The 19,590-nt window shown below is 39.8% G+C and overlaps 1 protein-coding gene across 1 annotated transcript in view; it reads right to left on the bottom strand.

Annotated features, from left to right (window-relative positions):
- Positions 1-19,590, bottom strand: part of RPIA (ribose 5-phosphate isomerase A) — a 56,313-nt gene that overhangs the window by 17,235 nt on the left and 19,488 nt on the right. The window contains exon 4 of the mRNA XM_525809.9: positions 1,301-1,360. Coding sequence (XP_525809.4) covers positions 1,301-1,360 — 60 coding nt within the window. The remainder of the gene's footprint in view (positions 1-1,300; positions 1,361-19,590) is intronic.

Consider the following 19,590-nt stretch of genomic DNA (forward strand, 5'->3'; position numbering starts at 1 on the left):
GGTATAAAAAATACAGTTTCATATGGGTCATGCTTGCTTCCAGCCTTTTACAGATTCCAGCCTTTGTCTGAAGTTACAGTAGGCACTGCTCTCCCCAGGCCTGCATTAACCCCAGAGCCAGGCTGCACTGTGGCAATTCTCAGGGGCATGGAAAGTGGCAACCTTTTCTGTCTGGGCTCCAGGCCCACCTTCAGCCCAAACCACTCTCTTCACAGCTGCTGAACACATGATCAGCCTGTGCCCCTGGCTCTGCCCACAGAAATCCCCAAGTCCTTCCCATAGTTCTTACTAACCCCTGTGAGGCCCGTGTGTATGACAGAAACATGGGCTACCAGATCACCATCAAGTCTCAACCTGCCTGGTTTTCAGGTGCCATAAAACCACCCCACTTTTCCTATCCAGCTTTGCTTTCCCTCTCCCCACTATGCACCAACGCAGTACACTCACTCTGTCCTATCACCCCAGCCAGTCCGAGCAGTGTCCATTTGCCCACATGGAGCTGTTCCTGTGGTTCCCATCTACCACTCTCTGGAATGTTCTCTCCTGCCCCTGCCACCTGGCCTTTATAGCCCAATTCAAACTTTACCTCTTCCCAAAAAACTCAAACTAGCATTAGTCTAGAAGAGATGTGCCTGAGTTCAAATTCTGATTCTGCCACTTAAGACCTGTGGCATTAGCCATATGACTTACCCTCTCTGTGCCTTTTTCACATCTATAAAATGGGAAAATTATGGTATCCTATCTTCAAGAATACTGGAGATAAAACAGTTTAATACAGGTACAGCACTTAGCACAAAAGCTGGTACATAATAATGGCTCAGAAAATGCCAGGTAGGGTTTGTGATGTTGCTCACCCTCACCAACGTCAGTCTCCTCTGGACTGCCCCTGTGTTAGTGTTTACCACAAAACTTAGTTTTAATATTTTCAAATGTCCATGGCTGCCTCAGATGATTCTTCCTTATTTCCACTTAGTGGCAAGCTCCATGAGCTGGCTCACTCTTATACCTCTGCACAAAGACCTCAGGAAGCCCTGGATATAGCCCTGGGCTTGCCCACTTCCCTTCACTACATTCACACTGAGCCCTCGGGGTTAAACCACAAGGAATGTGGTGGAAAGGAACCACCTCGGCACTTGTGACCTCAGCCAAAATTAATACTCAAGGTCCCAGGAGAAAACTTGGTACAACTAACTGACATCTTCCCTAGATTTTACAAGATATCTGGAGCCCATGAACAAGTGACAGCCATAAAAAAGCGGAAAGAAATACGCAGTGGTCTGCCTCTGAGTGGCAATCTTACCTCTGGGTGTCGATCCAGATCACTGAGGGTCAAGCCATACTGCAGGATGAGCTGGCGGGCCTGCGGAGGACAGGGAAGAGCAACCATGATCATTTACTTGAGTTCATGGCAAGGATTCTCAGAATTCTTCCGGATTTAAGTGTCCCAAGTCCTACCCAGGCCCTCTCCCAAAGCCCAGCATGGCCCACCATGAGGTAGGAGATCTAGCCCCATGAATGGCAAAACTAACTGCTGATTCAACCTGGGAGCTGGGAAAAGGCAAACAGCACAGCAAAGACCCTGTTCCAATGCGAAGCTAAGAGCTCCTCGTCAGTGACTTGTGATGAAAGAGAATGCCACAGCATCCTAAAGCTTCTGGCAAAACAAGTGCGACAAAAAATTCCTAACATAGAACCAAATCCACAACTTACTACAAAGGTTTTAAAACAATCCAATGGTATAAAAACAGACTGAGGAAGATCATTATGAATGGACACGGAGTGGTTTCCAGCCCACACTGTTAAGTAAATATGAGGAAAAGAATATATACACTTAAAAATGCCAGAATTCAGAAAGACTAAGTGAGGAAGTCAGCAAATTTAGCACACTAGACTGGGAGAGATTTAGGATGTTTGTGAGAAAGTCAGCACCACTGACGTTATAGTCAAGCTTCAGAGCTAACCTTCTTAAAAAGGTAACAAAAGGGAGAACAGTGGTTACAGCCATCAAATTTTGGCTCTGAGCAGGATTCGTAGCTGGAATAAAGGTACCTCAAACCTTCATGTTTGAATGCCCAAGTCCCAGTGATGTGGGTTTATGTTCATGTCATTGCTTATAATGCACAGAAACCAAAGGATGGAAAACTTTTTTGTAAAGACAAGCCTTCACAACGTTTTCTGCTAAAAACAAAAAGCACCTGAGATTAAGAATCAGAAGGTCCAGGTTCTAATCTTAAATGAGCCAGCCCTGTGACCCTTGGCAATTTTTCTCATCTATAAAAAGGTAGGGACAGATGAAATGACCGAGGCCAACCTTCTAATCTAAAATCGTAAGACTCTAAGGCTAAAACATAAAGATCTTGAAAATTGTAATGTTGGATCCTGATTCAAACAAACTAAAAAATATACTTTTAAAGGATAAGACAATAAAAAAACTTTGAACCCCAGATTTGATGTTATTAAAAATTATTGATGTCATTAGAAATTATTGCTCTTTTTAGTATTGTTGTGATGTTTAAAAGACTCCCCATTTTCCAGAGAGACATATGAAATATATACAATGAAATGATATTATGCCTGGAATTTGTTTCTAAATAACAAGAGTCAGGGGGATATTTAGGTATGGATGAAATAGGATTGGCTGTGAACTGATAATTATTGAAACTGGATGCTGAGTACATGGAAGTTCATCTTATTGTTCTCTCTCCTTTCTAAACTTTGAAATTTGCCATAATAAAAAGCTAAAATAAAATGCTGGCTGAATAAGCAAGTTCAAAAAAAACCTTATGATTTTGAACTTATTAAAGAGAAATATATGCTGAAAAGGAAAACAGCAAAAATAGTATTGCTAGATTATTTCTTAATTCTTAGATTTCTCCAAAAGTACTATAAGAACTATGCAGCCGTTAAAAACAAAAAGAGAGAGAGATCACGTCCTTTTCAGGAACATGGATGGAGCCAGAGGCCATTATCCTTAGCAAACTAGCGCAGGAACAGAAAACCAAATACCACATGTTCTCACTTGTAAGTGGGAGCTAACAGAGGGCAACAATACACACTGGGGCTGACTGAAGGATAGAGGGTGGAGGGTGGGAGGAAGGAGACGATCAGGGAAAATAACTAATGGGTACTAGGCTTAACACCTGGGTGACAAAATAATCTGTACAGCAAACCCCCATGACATGAGTTTACCTACATAACAAACCTGCACATGTACCCCTGAACTTTAAAGTTTAAAAAAGTAAAAGTAGTTTTAGAGAAACCATCCTAACTTCAGATCTGAGACTACAAAAACATTGGAAAGTGGCCTCAAAGAGGGCCCCAATAATCCTCACCTCCTGACACTCATCTCTTTGGATCATCCCTTCCCATTGTCCCAGAGTTAGTCTGTGTGAGTGACCAATGGCACAAAGCGGAGGTGATGATATGACACTTCTGAGATTAGTTTACAGAGAACGCTGCAGAGGGAGGGCAGGGTTAAGGCTGCAGACTGGCATGCTCCTCTCTCTCTCTCGCATGCACACACATGCACGCGCGCGCGCACACACACACACACACACACACACACACAAGAGGTATTAAACCAATCATTAACGCATCGCTAACAGCCATGCGCGGTGGCTCATGCCCATAATCCCAGCACTTTGGGAGGCCAAGGTGGGTGGATCACTTGAGGCCAGGAGTTCAAGACCAGTCTGACCAACATGGTGAAACCCCATCTCTACTAAAAATACAAAAATTAGCTAGGCATCATGGTACCTGTAACCCTAGCTACTCAGGAGGCTGAGGCAGGAGGATCATCTGAGACCAGGAGGTGGAGGGTGGCAGTGAGCCGAGATAGTGTCACTGCACTCCAGCCTGGGCGAGAGAGCAAGACTCTTTTCTCAAAAACAAACAAAAAAACCCCCACACTGCTAACTGATAAGGACGTTTTAAAAATAGCTGTCATGTCCTGGACAAGGAGTTGGCTCTCCTTCCCCTAAAAGGCACATTATCTCTACTTCTTCTCTACCATATACTTACAAAATATTGCATACATGAATGTAGCATTAATTCTTTGAATATTTGTGGAGTGCCAGGCACCACACCAGAAACTGAAGATAGTAACACACACTCTCCATGCACAAGGGCCTCTCTATTCTTATACAAATGAATATACCTTAAATCAGGGGTGTCCAGCCTTTTGGTTTCCCTGGGTCACACTGGAAGAAGAATTGTCTTGGGCCACACATAAAATGCACTAACACTACCAATAGCTGGTGAGCTTAAAAAAAAAAAAATTACAAAAAAACTCAATGTTTTAAGAAAGTTTATGAATTTGTGTTGGACCACATTTAAAGCCATCTTGGGCCACGAGTTGGACAAGCTTGCCTTAAATGATCACTAGAACCAACTGAGCTATGCCTCCTCACCACAACCACCAGCCGCCCACCCCAGTACCTGACCAAAGCCTGGCACATGAGAAGGGCCTGGTCGGTGAGCACTGTCTGTTTCTGCAGCTGGGAGGCCCACTGTGATTCCCCTGCATACCCCCATACTCCACCCTCAACTTCTGCAAGCCCTGAGACTCTCCCATCTTCCCCAACAGACAATAAGCAACAACACAAGGGGAGCATCTGTACTCCCTTTAAAACAGTTCTGTGCCCCAATTCACAACACGAGGCTCAGGAATTCTGCCGGTTTGTTAAAACGGTCAACTGAAGTCTGGGCCCCTGTACAATGACTTCAAGATCCCACTAGGAGAGAACACTTTAAGCCTGTTCCCATCAGCAAGTTCTCCAACTCTCCCTTCTCCCAACCTGTGACTTGCCTCCCCGCAGGAGTGGTCCAGAAGCTCTACAGAGAAGTCCTGATTACAAATGGTGTGAGCCTCATCCTTCCTGAATGTTAGGTTGAATTGTGTTCCCCCCAAAAAAGATGTATTGGAGTTCTAAGCCTCAGTACTTCAGAATGTGATGTTTTATGGAGACAGTGTCTTTAGAGAGGTAATCAAATTCAAATGAGGCCATTAGAGTAAGCTCTAAATCAGTATGACTGATGTCCCTATTAAAAGCGGAAATTTTGACACAGAAACAAACAGGCCCACAGGGAGAACAACATGTGAACATGCAGGCAGAGATCGGGGGATGGGCCTACAAGCCAAGGAACACCAAAGGATATCAGCAACCCACCGAGAGAGTTAGGAGGAAGGCACAGGACAGATTCTCCTTCACAGTCTCAGAGAACCAATTCTGCCAACACCTTCATCTCAGACTTCTAGCCTCCAGAACTCTGAGACAACACATTTCTGTTTTTTTTTTAAGCTATTCAGTCTGTGGAACCTTGTTATGGCAGCCTTGGCAAACTGATGCATGGAGTTCAACAAACAGCATAAGGGTTTTGACCCACTACTGGCTCAGTGAGCATATGCAGCCTCTGGTGCTCCACTGAGATCTGCATCTGCTAGACACCAGAAGCTTCTAACAGGGAAGCAAAAGGGTCTCCGGAGCGTGTAGAGTAAACACCCCTGCCTGCCTCTTCTGGCCAGAGCTCTGGAAAGTGCAAGGAGCAGGAAAGCTAATGATTAGCTTGTGATTCTGAAGAAAGGCAAGAAGCAAACCCCACAGCTGGTACCTCTAAACGTCTCATGATTAGGGACAGTGGCACTTGGCAGGCTACTGGTACTTCTGTTTTCCCTTCATTTTACAATAAAACCTGAAAATGTAGTTTTATTATTTCACAAAATGTGGTTTTCAGGTTTTATGGTGCTTACATAGTAGAAGCATAAACATTTTCCCTTCTACTACCTAATCAAGGTAGAACCGAAGGCAGAGTGAGCAATAAATGCTGTTTTTGGTTTAAACCAGTTCTGGCTTTCAGGTACTTTACCTTCTTCTTTACCTTCTACCTTTAAAGTTAAAGGCCTTTAATTTTAAAGAGCAAATCCACCAAAATCATTTAAATCCCTACAGGTTTACTTGTTTAAAAAGTAGGGCATGAAACTGTTAGGGCTCAGGATACCCCAAAATAAAAGCCTCAGAAACATCCTCAGGAGCTGCCAGGCACAGTGGTTCACTCCTGTAATCCCAGCACTTTGGAAGGCCGAGGTGGGCAGATCACCTGAGGTCGGGAGTTCGAGACCAGCCTTGCCAACATGGTGAAACCCCATCTCCAGTAAAAATACAAAAAAATTAGCCAGGTGTGTTGCCATATGCTTGTAATCCCATCTACTAGGGAGGCTGAGGCATTAGAATCACTTGAACCTGGGAGGTGGAGGTTGAAGTGAGCCGAGATCACACCACTGCACTCCAGCCTGGGTGACAGAGTGAGACTCTGTCTCAAAAAAACAAAACAAAACAAAGAAAAAAGAAAGAAACATATTCAGAGGCAAAAGTTTCTTTCAATTATTCTGCCCTCCTGACTCTGGCCTCTCATGCTCCTGAGGATAGCCATAGAAACTAGAATCCCTCCTCCCCAAAGCAGGTCACAGAAACAACCACCACTTTCCTTTTCCCTTTTCCCCAAAGCCAGACATAAAACTGTGAAAGGAAAATAAAACTTGAGGCCCCAAAATCACTCAAGGTGGGAACTGCTTAGGGCAAACCTGTCTCCCATTCTATTCAAAGTCACCCCTCTGCTCACTGTGATAAATGCATATCTAATTGCCTCCTTTGGAAAGGCTAATCAGATGCTCAAAAGAATGCAACCATTTGTCTCTTATATACTTATGACCTGGAAGCTCCCTTCCAGCTTCAAGTCTTCCCGCCTTTGCTTGAGTTGTCCCACCTTTCCAGACCAAACCAATGTTCATCTTGCATATATTGATTAACACCTCATGTCTCCCTAAAATGTACAAAACCAAACTGTGCTCTGACCACCTTGGGCACATGTCGTCAGGACCTCCTGAGGTGTGTCACAGGCACGTGTCCTCAACTTTGGCAAAATAAACTTTCTAAATTACCTGAAACCTGTCTCAGATTTTCAGGGTTGACATTTTGGTAACCACAGAGGGATTCTGAGTAGAGGTACCCCTGACCTTCGACAAATCTATCAGTGCTTAGTACCAACCAGCATGAGCTAATTTTATGGCTCAAACCAACAGGACAATTTGCTGAAGTCTGGGAGTACACCCTCCAGAGAATCCCTGATCTCCCCAAATCTGGTCAAAATCTAAAGTTTATTTTGCTGTACAACTCCCCCAACCTTTTTGTTTTTTGGAGTTTTACTTGCTTCCAACAAGGAATGCAAGATTTCCTGTTTCCATGACGATGGAAGGCAGGTAACTCCTTTATGGAGTTTGAGGTCACTCCCAGCAGGGAATATGAGTTCAACATTTTTTGTTGTTTTTTTCCTCCTGCTTCTAGAGCGGTAGAAAGCAGTCTTTAGCCTGAGACCCATCCCTAGGTAAGTAGTTGAATTGGGGTTTTCTCTTGTCTAAAGCTTAACAACTAGTTGGTCTTAATCTCTCCTTACCATTAGAGCACTCGGTGATCATATTGTTAGGGTTTTTATTATTGTTGTTTTTTGCAGTCTTTCTCCCAACAGATTTGACCAACTCTACCTGACTTGATCAAATCCAAGCAAGAATTCCAAATTATGGGTAACAAACCCTTTCTAATTTCGCTAAAATTCCTCGCAGCTGCAAAAGAGGGAAAAATAAACAAACAAACAAAAAACTATGCACTTGGTTTCTGTTTGCTTCCTGTCTTAAAAAAACAAACAAATGTTCTTTCATTTACTTCTCTTCCACCCTATACCTCCTTCTTCCCCCTTTGCCATCTGCAGTACCAAAAAAAGTCTAGAGGTTTATAATGAGTTGAACCCCTTTAAAGAATTCAGAACAAAGGTGCCACTCATCACAGTTGGGGTGTTCTGTTTTCTTTGCAGAGTTTCAAGAGTCATGGGCAGATTCTTCTTAGGTCTAAAGCTCTGTTTTCCTGTATTGGGTGACCTGACCTCTTTGGCTGTGGGGGCACCAGAGATCACCTTGTACTGTGAGAGGATCTGACCATGGCATGTATAATGGCAAATGAGACAAAGGACTGTTACGTCTTTGTTTCAAAGCTAAACTACAAACTAAGTTCCTCCCAAACACCAGGAATGAACAAGGACAGTGTAAAGGTTAGAAGCAAGATGGAGTCCGTTAGGTCCTATCGTCTTCACTGTCCCAGAATTTTGCAATGGAAAGTTTCATAACTTTAAATAATGACTATCAAACTTTTCATAAATAATCTAAACAATTAAAATAAGTAAATGTAATGGGATAAATACTTGTAGACAAACTTGTCATAATTTAGAATCTAAAGTTAAATTATAGATATTTTATTATTTGGGTATTTTCCAATAAAAATATATTGTAGGAAAATATTCTTTCAAAAATAAGTGTCCTTAAAAAGGTGAACAATTTTTGTTTGGTTCAAAGCTTTTTTAAAGGTTATGTATAAAACAAGTTGTAAAAGGAACCACAAAATAAGAGAGATGTAAAGAAAGCTATAAAAAAAAGGGTTTTTTTGGTGAAAAAGCTTAAAGAGAAATAATTTTGTATGAGAAAAAATCTTGTATGGTTAATTTGGGCCTAGAATAAAATGACTGGTTGTTTAAGAAAGAGGTATGTTCAGGACAAACCAGAAAGTCCAAGCATGTCATGAAGAGTCTAAGACACAATAAAAGGATTAAAAAAAAAAAAACTTTTATAGATCAAGCCATCTATAATTAAACACAAATTATAATGGTCTTTCTGGAGATTGGGTTTGATATTTTAAAAAACCATTTATATACTAAAGAATTTATTAGAACAGTAAGGGATTGATTTCTTAAGGGATCTACTCTTAATAAATTATTAGAGATTTTAATTATGTTTTTAAATAAATATATGTATTTAAAGATATATTTGTTATTAATATATGTTTCAATACATAATTATAATTATATAATATATATGAACTCATCCTTTTTTATGGCTGCATTCCACGGTGTATATGCACCACATTTTCTTTATCCAGTCTATCACTGATGGGCATTTGGACTGGTTCCAAGTCTTTGCTATTGTGAATAGTGCTGCAAAAAACATGTGTGCATGTGGGGGTGTGTGTGTGTGTGTATGTGTGTGTGTATATATAATATATATCTAAAATATATCTATTATGTTTTATATTAACATATATTAATTATAATAATAAAACAATATACTAATATGTTGTATTTTATATTATACTAATTATATTAATAAAATATGATTATATTAGTAATATAATTAATATATTTATAAGTATTAAAGTATAATTATTAAATTTATTTTCTTTTTTTTAAATTATACTTTAAGTTCTGGAATACATGTGCAGAATGTGCAGTTTTGTTACATAGGTATATACATGCCACGGTGGTTTGCTGTACCCATCCACCCATCATCTACATTAGGTATTTCTCCTAATGCTATTCCTCCCCTAGCCCCTCACCCCCTGACAGGCCCCAGTGTGTGATGTTCCCCTCCCTGTGTCCATGTGTTCTCATTATTCAACTCCCACTTATGAGTGAGAACATGCAGTGTTTGGTTTTCTGTTCTTGTGTTAGTTTGCTAAGAATGATGGTTTCCAGCTTCATCCATGTCCCTGCAAAGGACATGAACTCATCCTTTTTTATGATTGCATAGTATTCCAAGGTGTATATGTGCCACATTTTCTTTATCCAGTCTATTATTGATGGGCATTTGGGCTGGTTCCAAGTCTTTGCTATTGTGAATAGTGCTGCAATAAACATACGTGTGCATGTGTCTTTATAGTACAATGATTTATAATCCTTTGGGTATATACCCAGTAATGGGATTGCTGGGTGAAATGGTATTTCTGGTTCTAGATCCTTGAGGAATTGCCACACTGTCTTCCACAATGGTTGAACTAATTTACACTCTCACCAACAGTGTAAAAGCATTCCTATTTCTCCACATCCTCTCCAGCATCTGTTGTTTCCTGACTTTTTAATGATAGCCATTCTAACCAGTGTGAGATGGTATCTCATAACTATTAAATATATTTCTATATATTTAAATAATATATATTTAAAATATATTTAATAATGTATTTTAAAATAATTTAAATTATTTAATTTTGTTTTAGAAGTTTGACATTTATTACATCTCACCATTTTCAGTTTTCTCTCCCCTTTTAAAAGGAGCAAAGTAATAATGTTCTCCAACTCATTTTCAGCTCATGTAAGTTTTTTTCCCCTCAAGTTCCATTTGTTGTGGCCTGATGCTAACAATAATTTCTTAAAGGTCTAAAGGAAATGTTTTCTTCCAACATAATATTCTGTACACTGCAGAAGGTCTTTCCTTTTGCCTTTTGGTAACTGGCCTAACAGATTTTACGTTTTATGGAAATAATTCCTATGGCATTAAGTTTTGGTTTGCTTACGAAAAAAAACTGAGACAAATTTTTTTTTTAATTAAGGTTATTACATCCACGTATCTTTTTGTATGTGCTTTTGAAGTTCTTGTAACATTAAGTTGCAGGGCTTTGACTCTTGGGTCTGAGAAGGATACCAAGTCCTGTAAAATCTTAAATACTGACAGTAATTAAAGCCTCATCATCAGGCCCCATAGAAGATGCCAATCAAAATAAACTGCATTCCTGAGACACAGGCCAGAAATTAAAGCTATTCAACTCCTCAATGCCAACGGACTACTGTGGAACAGGTGGGTGTGTGAGATTGTAAGGGCCAATTTTGAGAGATAAAATAAGTTCAGTTTCACTATAAATCAAACATTAATGTCAAAAGCACACTGATGCAAGACCAGCATATGGGCACCTGGGTCAGATTAACAAGGTTATCTTGAGGCATTAACCGACTCCTTAATAAAGGTTATAAAGTCTATAAACGACTTATGGAAGCTATATCTTATGTTCAAGATTAAAATTTTATAAATTGTTTAAACATTTTGGAAAACAAATTTAATTAGCTTCATGTTTTTATTAGGGCTTATTGTTTGGCAAATTAAGTCTCCTCTCTCAAAAAATGAAGGTTTTTGACTTTTTTTTTTAAAAATCCTTAGGTTATCACTTTGGTTAAATGAATGACTTATTTTACAATGACCTGTGATCCTCTTTTGTGATATCAAGTGTTTTAAACCTTTGATATTTGACAATATTTCCAAAATCAAATTATAAATTATGTCTTTTTCTGACCTAATTAATCCTTTAAGATACCAGGTTCCCTAAAATCTAAAACAATGACATAATTTGGCTTATTTGGTATAAAAATTATACAGGAAGCATTGTCAAATATGAAATGGTGTTTGCTTTTCTCTGGGCTGTATTTGTATAAATGTTATTGGTATGTGTTCCAAAATTATGGGAAACTCCTATAATTCTGATATGACTTAATGTATGTTATCAGTAATAATTATAATTGTTATGTTAAATTACTATGTGCCACAGAGGTAACAAATCTCCTTGTCAACTGTGTCTTGACTATAGCTGCCCTAAAACTTTTTGTCATCCATGACAATTGTTGTCTTGTTTGGTCCTCTTTAGAAGGCGGCTTTATAATCAGCTATAAAACTCTTAACAGGTGCTCTTGAATACAAGTTTCTCACAACTTTAGAGATTGTAACATCAGAATAAAGGAAAAACTTTCAGGACTCAGAGAGCTGAAATATTCATGAATATCAAGCAGAACAGTAATTAACTGCAGGGACTAAACTAATAGAAGTCTGAAGTAATCTTTTTAACGTTTTGCTTAAGACGTTGCTGATCCTTTCTTTTATTTTTCAGAGTCAAAAAAACTTCTTTTAAGCTATTTATAGCTTTTAACAATTTAGTAAAGTATACTCTTATGAACCAAATTTGGGGCATATTTGTTTTTCTCTACCTGATTTCTATAAAACTTGGGGAGTATTTGTGACTATTCTTACCTTATGACAATACAGTTATTTGCATAAGTGCAATAAGAATCTGTTTTCATTTGTAATGGGGCACAATTAAAGAAACTGGTTATTTTACCAAGGCTTTAACTTGAATGGTGTGTCTTCCACAAAGAAATCAAACTGACTTATGGAGCCCCTTGGAAAAACTGACCTTACACCTTTGTCTATGCAGTCCCTGTACAGGATTCCTGAGCTGTGGTAAGTAAAGAATGTCACTTTCTGACAGGCCTAGGAGGCCCAAGTTTATCTTGGAACCTCAAGAGGAAAGGAATTCACCCAACTCATAGTATTTGATGGTACAAATCCATAATGGCTGGGCTCGGCTTTAAAAAAGGAGTCTTATCTGAGATTCCTTCTATGGAACAAAGTTCCATCAAAGCCAATTAAAAAGCCTATGTAAAAAAAGTAATTATTATTCTTGCTGCACTGTATACAAATAATAAGGCCAAGTATAATAAAGCACATCAGTCCTACCATGATTTGTCTTTAGTAAAAATGGGAAACTAGAGAAAAATTGTTTCAAAAACTATAGCACACCTGTTGTTACATTCTAGTCTTGCCTATGTTTTTCAATTTTATTATTTTCTAAAATTTGAACCAAATTCTAATTTTTCTTGGCTACAACCCTGCAAAATAATGTTTTCAGGGGTTTTTTTCCTTCTTTTTTCCCCACTGTTCCGAATTTGGAGTCACCAAAAACTAAACTGTGCTTTCATAAAGCCCTGCAAACTGAAGCTAGACAACTTAAACTTCAGAAGAAAACAACAGCAACCTATTTACATACATAAGCCACTTTCATACCTGTCTACTAATGTATGGACTTTAGAGTAATGTGGCCTATATCAATTTTCCAGGATTGTTCTTTTGTTTGTTGTTGCTTTTCTCCCTTCCTCCCCCTATTTTCTCTTCACAGGACATGAGACTTCACGACCTGCTAAAAATGAACTTTCCTAATAACTCAGGAACTACCTGTCTAGGAATAAACAATCCTAGCCATGAGAGATCTGAAGAAACCTGAAGCCAGAGACTCATTTTCTTCTAAAATGCTTTCTCCAAAAGATTTTTTAAAAGAAAGGGGGGAAATGTAAAAGGAAAATAAATCTTGGGGCCCCAAAATCGCTCAAGCTGGGAACTGCTTAGGGCAAACCTGCCTCTCATTCTATTCAAAGTCACCCCTCTGCTCACTGAGATAAATGCATATCTGATTGCCTCTTTTGGAGAGGCTAATCAGAAACTCAAAAGAATGCAACCATTTGTCTCTTATTTACCTATGACCTGGAAGCTCCCTCCCTGCTTCAAGTCTTCCCGCCTTTGCTTCAAGTTGTCCCGCCTTTCCAGACCAAACCAATGTTCATCTTGCATATGTTGACTGATGTCTCATGTCTCCCTAAAAGGTATAAAACCAAACTGTGCTCTGACCACCTTGGGCACATATCGTCAGGACCTCCTGAGGTGTGTCACAGGCACATGTCCTCAACTTTGGCAATATAAACTTTCTAAATTACCTGGGAGCTATCTCACATTTTGGGGGTTCACAAAATTTAACAATATTACTCTAACCTCCTCCCTCCCTAATCTTTCTATGCCAAAACTGGACATAAAGAAATTATCTTGCCTACTTTGTCTGACTGTAGGTCATAAGACCCCCATTCCAAAGACCGTTCTGCCCCATACCAAGGAGGGAGTGCTGCAGAGAGACCAGGAAGGATCTAAACCGAGGGTCTTGCTGGGTTTCTCAACTCAGTCTGTATCTACTAGCATTAAATCATATCCTTTTTGTCCAATCGTATCCCTACATGGCTGTCCATACTTTGCTGAACCTAAGCATAAAAATGGAGAGTTTCCTCTGATCTTTGGATCTGCATTCTGAAGGCACTTGTGCCACATAAAACAATGATCAAACACATTTGTATGCCTTTTGTCAGTAATTTTCAGTGAATCTTCAGAGGGCAAAGGGGGAGTTTTTCTCTTGGCCCCCAAAAAATATTTTGACTTCCTTTCAACCATTTCCAGAGACTGTATCTGGCTAAACTTAACACAAAAATAAGTTTACATTTGAGTGGGAAAAAAAGTAACCTGAACAAGTGAATTTTAAAAGGCCCTGTGAACTCTCAATGACTCCTCCACACAGTTAACCGGAATGGGCCAGCATTTTCCAGTCTGGATACACTGTTATCAATTATCACCATAAAACTCAGTTGGGTGAGGAGTGCTATTTTAAAAACACAGGATCAAACTTCCAGGTAAAGATGGCAGTTTGAACACCTGCATTTAGCTCAGCTCTGTAAACCTGTATCTGAGACAGGTCACAATCAATTTAGAAAGTTTATTTTGCCAAGGTTAAGGATGTGCCTGTGACAGAGACTCAGGAGGTCCTGATAAGTGCCCCAAGGTGGTTGGGGTACAGCTTGCTTTTGCACATTTTAGGGAGACATGAGACATCAATCAATATGTATCAGATGTACCTAGGTTCAGTCTGATAAGGCAGGACAACTTGAGGCGGGGAAGGGGTCTTCCGGGTCATAAGTAGATAATAGACAAAAGACTGCATTCTTTTGAGTCCTCAAGCGGCTATCCACTGAATACACAATTTAGTCTAGCTCAGTATCTACATTTGTACATAAACAATAGGGAAGAGGAAGCAATCAGATATGGATTTGTATCAGGTGAGCCTCAGAGGGATGACTTTGAGTTCTGTCTTTTGTCCACAAGGAAGTTCCTTGTAGGCAAATTTTGAGGGAGGTATGGAGCTTTTTAATTTTGTAGCTATCTTATTTAGAAAGAAAATAGGAGGCAGATTTGCCTGACATAGTTCCCAGCTTGACTTTTCCCTTGGCTTAGTGATTTGGGGGCCCAAGATTTATTTTCCTTTCACAGCTCCTTCTCAAAACCTCTCTGAAACTACAATAAAGGATTTTTTCTTAAAGGAATAAACCTCATGAAAGAGGAGAAAATAGCAACGAATTTTAAAAGCTGGAACACTGATGGACAACGGTAAATGCAGGAATAAGAAACAAAAAACCTAGGCCAGTACTGAAGAAAGCTAAGAAGTAACTAAAATACCACAGAACGTCCCAAAAGTTTCAGGAAGCAGTGATATTTTCAACTCCAGGATGTGAAGCCAACCTCACAGGGTTAACAAGAATTCTGAACAAAAATATAGTTATAATTAAGCATTAATCAGGCTGCACTTTGGCCCACTTCCTTGTAACCAAAAGTCATGTAGCTCTAGATACTGATCACTTGTATCCTCACTGTTCCTATAGATAGAATTTCTGACATTAGAGTCATGGGCTTTTAAGAATTAATTGCATCCCCCATTGTTCTTATAGATGGGATCTCTGACATTAATTAGAATCATAAGGCTTTTAAGAACTGCTTATGATTTTTTCAGATCCTGAATTCCAGCTGAATAGTTGACATCAACCAGTTTGAAGCCTCCCTCCCCCCCCGAAGAGGAACAAAATCAGCATGAGAATACTGTTTCTTCCTCTCCTGTCCCTTGACTTCACCCTGCACTCTTTCCAATCATCTCCACACTTCAACCCATTCCAAAACCCTTAAAATCCCCAGCCCCCAACTACTCAGGGAGACAGATTTGAGGATTCCTCTTGTCTCCTTGATTGGTGCCCCTATGGTTAAACCTTTCTCTGCTACAAACCAGTGTGTCTGCGTATTGACTTGCTGTTCGCATTAAGTGACGAACCTATTGTGTGGTTACAGTAGGAGTAAAAAAAAGAGAAGATTGGTTGAAAGGCTAATTTAAAACTTGTTATACCTCTAATCCTCCCTCTGTACTCCCAAAACAGCATGCTGATTCTCTAGAGAAGGTCAAACGCTGGTCTTAGGATTGAGTGGCCAAGCACATTTGAGGACAAGGGTACCCTATCAGTGAGCTACTGCTGAACAGCAGCTATCCCAGAACTCGGTGGCTGACAAACAAGTCACATGTTCATGCCCAGGTTCAGGAGATGCTGCACTTTCTCTCATCTACCACAGGTATTGTGTTGAAAACAAGAGAATTAAAAGCAAGTTTACATCCAGAATACTGACAGACATCTTCTAGTCCTCTTTACCTACTTGACTCCCAGGCCATGGGTAGCCATGCATACCCCTCCCAAAAAGAAATGGGGCAGCCTTCTCTAGGACATCTGACCAGCCAGGGGAAAGACAAATGATCTGACATCAGGAGTTCCCCAAGGTAATGGCCTGACAGACAATCCTCATCTTGAGAGCTGGCTGACAATCAGGTAGCCCAGCACTCTTCAAAGGAGCAGACAGGGGCCAGGCACAGTGGCTCACACCTGTAATCCCAGCATTTTGGGAAGCCAAGGCGGGCAGATCACTTGAGGCCAGGAGTTCGAGACAAGCCTGGCCAACATGGTGAAACCCTGTCTCTACTAGAAATACAAAAAAATTAGCCGGGTGTGGTGGCAGGTGCCTGTAATCCCAGCTACTTGGAGGCTGAGACAAGAGAATCACTTGAACCCAGGAGGCGGAGGTTGCAGTGAGCCCAGATCGCGCCACTGCACTCCATCGTGGGTGACAGAGTAAAACTCCATCTAAAAAACAAACAAACAAACAAAAACAAACAACAAAAAAACAAAAACAAAAAATGAGCAGATAGAAAACAGACATAATTTAATAGACCAAACAATCCAACAATATTTTCATTGTGTTGGTTGTTACATGACTGTGCTTGTCAAAACTAAAAATTATACTTAAAAGGAGTGAATTTTACTGTGAAGTGTACCTCCCATGAACTGGAAAAAACAACTGAGGAAACCTGTACAAGAAGAAGTCCCTTAAACAAAAAATCATTAACATCCTCAGTGAAGAAATTGAAAAAAAAAAAAATTAACCATAAAACAAGAATAAGATCCTACTACGAAAAATTTTCAGAAAACAAACAAAAAAGAGCTATTAGAAACTGAACACGAGAACAAAGAAAGCTCAATAAAAGGGTCAGAAAAAGGCAAAGCTAAAAATGAAGCAAAGGGACAAAATGAGACTGTCCACAAGCACCAAAGTCACAAGAAGGGTCCCAGAAAGATGAACCAGAAAAAACAGAGGGAAGAAAAATGAAATAAACAATAGGGAAAATATTCCCAAAATTGCAGAGTGTGAATACACATGATGAGCTGTCCCAGCAAGTGCCCAGCACACTGGATGAAAATAGATCCATACCAAGAGACACATCATGGTGTTTTCAGAATGCTGGAGAAAAACATGATAATAAAACGGTATGTGAGTCCTTAGAGAATTAAAAATAGATTTCATACAAAGGATCACAAATCAGAAGGGTATCTACCTCCTCAACAGCAAATTAAAAACCAGAAGACAACAGAGAAATGCCTACAAAATTCCTGAGAAAGTATTTAACATAGTGCTCTGTAGAGTCAAATGATGACTGAGGAAAAGTCGCATAAAGATATTTTCTTAGCCAGGTGTGGAGGCACACATTTGTATTCCAGCTATTCAGGAGGCTGAGGTGGGAGGATGGCTAGAGGCCAAGGGGTCAAGGCTGCAGTGAACTGAGACTGCACCACTGCACTCCAGTGTGGGTGACAGTGAGAAGACACTGTCTCAAAAAAAAAAAAAAAAAAAAAAGTCCTACTCGTAGCTTGAAAAAAAAAAAAAAAAAATTATATATATATATATTCAGACATCCAAAATGTCATGGCCAACATAGTGAAACCTCGTCTCTACTAAAAATACAAAAAAATCAGCTGGGCGTGGTGGCGGGCACCTGTACTCCCAGCTACTTGGGAGGCTGAGGCAGGAGAATCACTTGAACGCGGGAGGCGGAGGTTGCAGTGAGGTGAGATCATGCCATTGCACTCCAGCCTGGGTGACAACAGCAAGACACCGTCTAAAAAAAAAAAAGAAGAAGAAGAAGCAAGGGCAACCCAAAACAAGAGAAAAGAGAAGGAAATTTCCTGACTGTGAAGGGAGACCCCCAAGAGTGCAGCCAAGTACAGCGGCTTACAGTTGATCATCCCGGATGACCCAAACAGCCTTCACAAAGCAGATGAAATTGATGAAGTGGGATACCCACTGTGCTGGAAAAAACAGATTTCACCACTTTGGGGAAAACAAAATATTGGGCAGGCAAGGAAAAGTAATCACACATAACACACTGTGTGGTTCTTGCACAGTTACAATTCTGTAAAAACCAAGTAAAACCTAACTAAAAAGTAACTGTACTGGGACAATTAGGAGAGGAGAGGGAGGGTGAACTGTGAGAGCAAGGTAAAGAATAAGCAAATGTTCATCTTCCATTTATCCATTCAGAATTACAATTACCTAAAGTTGTCAGAAAAAGAAAATCTGAAAGAATTTTAAAAGCAGCTCAAGATAGCTGCAGGTTGAACACACAGGTAAAAGAAACTAGGCCTATGAATTAAAGATGAACTCTCACTTGCAAGGCTGGAATTTGCCAAACATTTCACTAACATGTGCTGATTGTAACCTTCTTGCCTATCAGATGAAGCACAAATGCAGGAGAAAATCAATCATTTCTCTCCAGATCCTGAGACACCTGCATACTGGTTAACTTTTTACCCTATATTCATTGTAAACCAAAAACAAAATTCTATGCCTCCCAACTGACTGATGGACCTCTACTCTCAGCCAGGTGCATTCCAAAGAAAACCTGAAAATCAAGTTCAGGTCATGATGGGAAAGGGGAGTCGGATATGCCTCATTATACCATCTTCCCTTTGGAATTCAGGCACAACTGACAAGCATTAACATTAAAACAGATTTTTGTTCTTAATCTTTTTTTAGAAATAGGGTCTCACTATGTTGCTCAGGCTGGTCTCAAACTGAGCTCAAGCAATCCTCACACCTCAGCCTCCCAAAGTGTTAAGATTACTGGCATGAGCCACCACTCCCAGCTAAAACAGATCTTAAGATGAACAAAACAAACTATTTGTAGCAATAAGACACCAAATTCCAACCTGATCCTAGTATAGAATCACATGACAGCAGGTCCTGAAATAAACTGTATTTTACCCTAAAATGTATTTCTTTGACATATTTTGAAATAGCCCAGTAAAGCTGTCTCTTGTAGGGAAAAAAATCTACATTCTGTAAAGAATCCCCTTCCCTTTCCAGGTCTTTTCCTTGACCCAGGGGAGAATTAATTAAGACTCTGGCACTTTTTAAGTCTGATAAGAAACATTTACAATCTATTCTGACACCTGCTACCTAAAAGCTTCATCTGCATAAATAAGAACCTTGGTCTCCATAACCCCTTATCTTCACCCAAACATTCCCTTCTATTGATTCCAGGTCTGTAGATAATAATTATTTCAACCAATTGCCAGTCAGAAAATCTTTGAATGCAGCTATGACCTGAAGTCCCAACTCTGCCCTGGAGCTTCAAGTTGTCCCACCTTTCTAGACTGATCCAAAGTACATGTTACATGTACTGACAGATGTCTTATGTTTCCCTAAAACGTATAAAACCAAGCTATAGCTTGACCACCTTGCGGTGGTTTCTTTGACTAGCTGAGTGTTTTTCTTTTCAAAAGCTCCTTTGTCTGCACCAATCCTTTACATTCTATATAAGAGCAACAGAGATAAAAATTGCTCCAAATATAAAGGATGCTTGCGCCCACCAGCCCGAACCTCAGGTATTTTTAAGTGACAAAGAATCTTGCGGAAGGGTCAGAGGAGACTCCTCATGA

The sequence above is a fragment of the Pan troglodytes genome, chromosome 12, assembly GCF_028858775.2.
Source record: "Pan troglodytes isolate AG18354 chromosome 12, NHGRI_mPanTro3-v2.0_pri, whole genome shotgun sequence".
Taxonomy (NCBI): Eukaryota; Metazoa; Chordata; class Mammalia; order Primates; family Hominidae; genus Pan; species Pan troglodytes.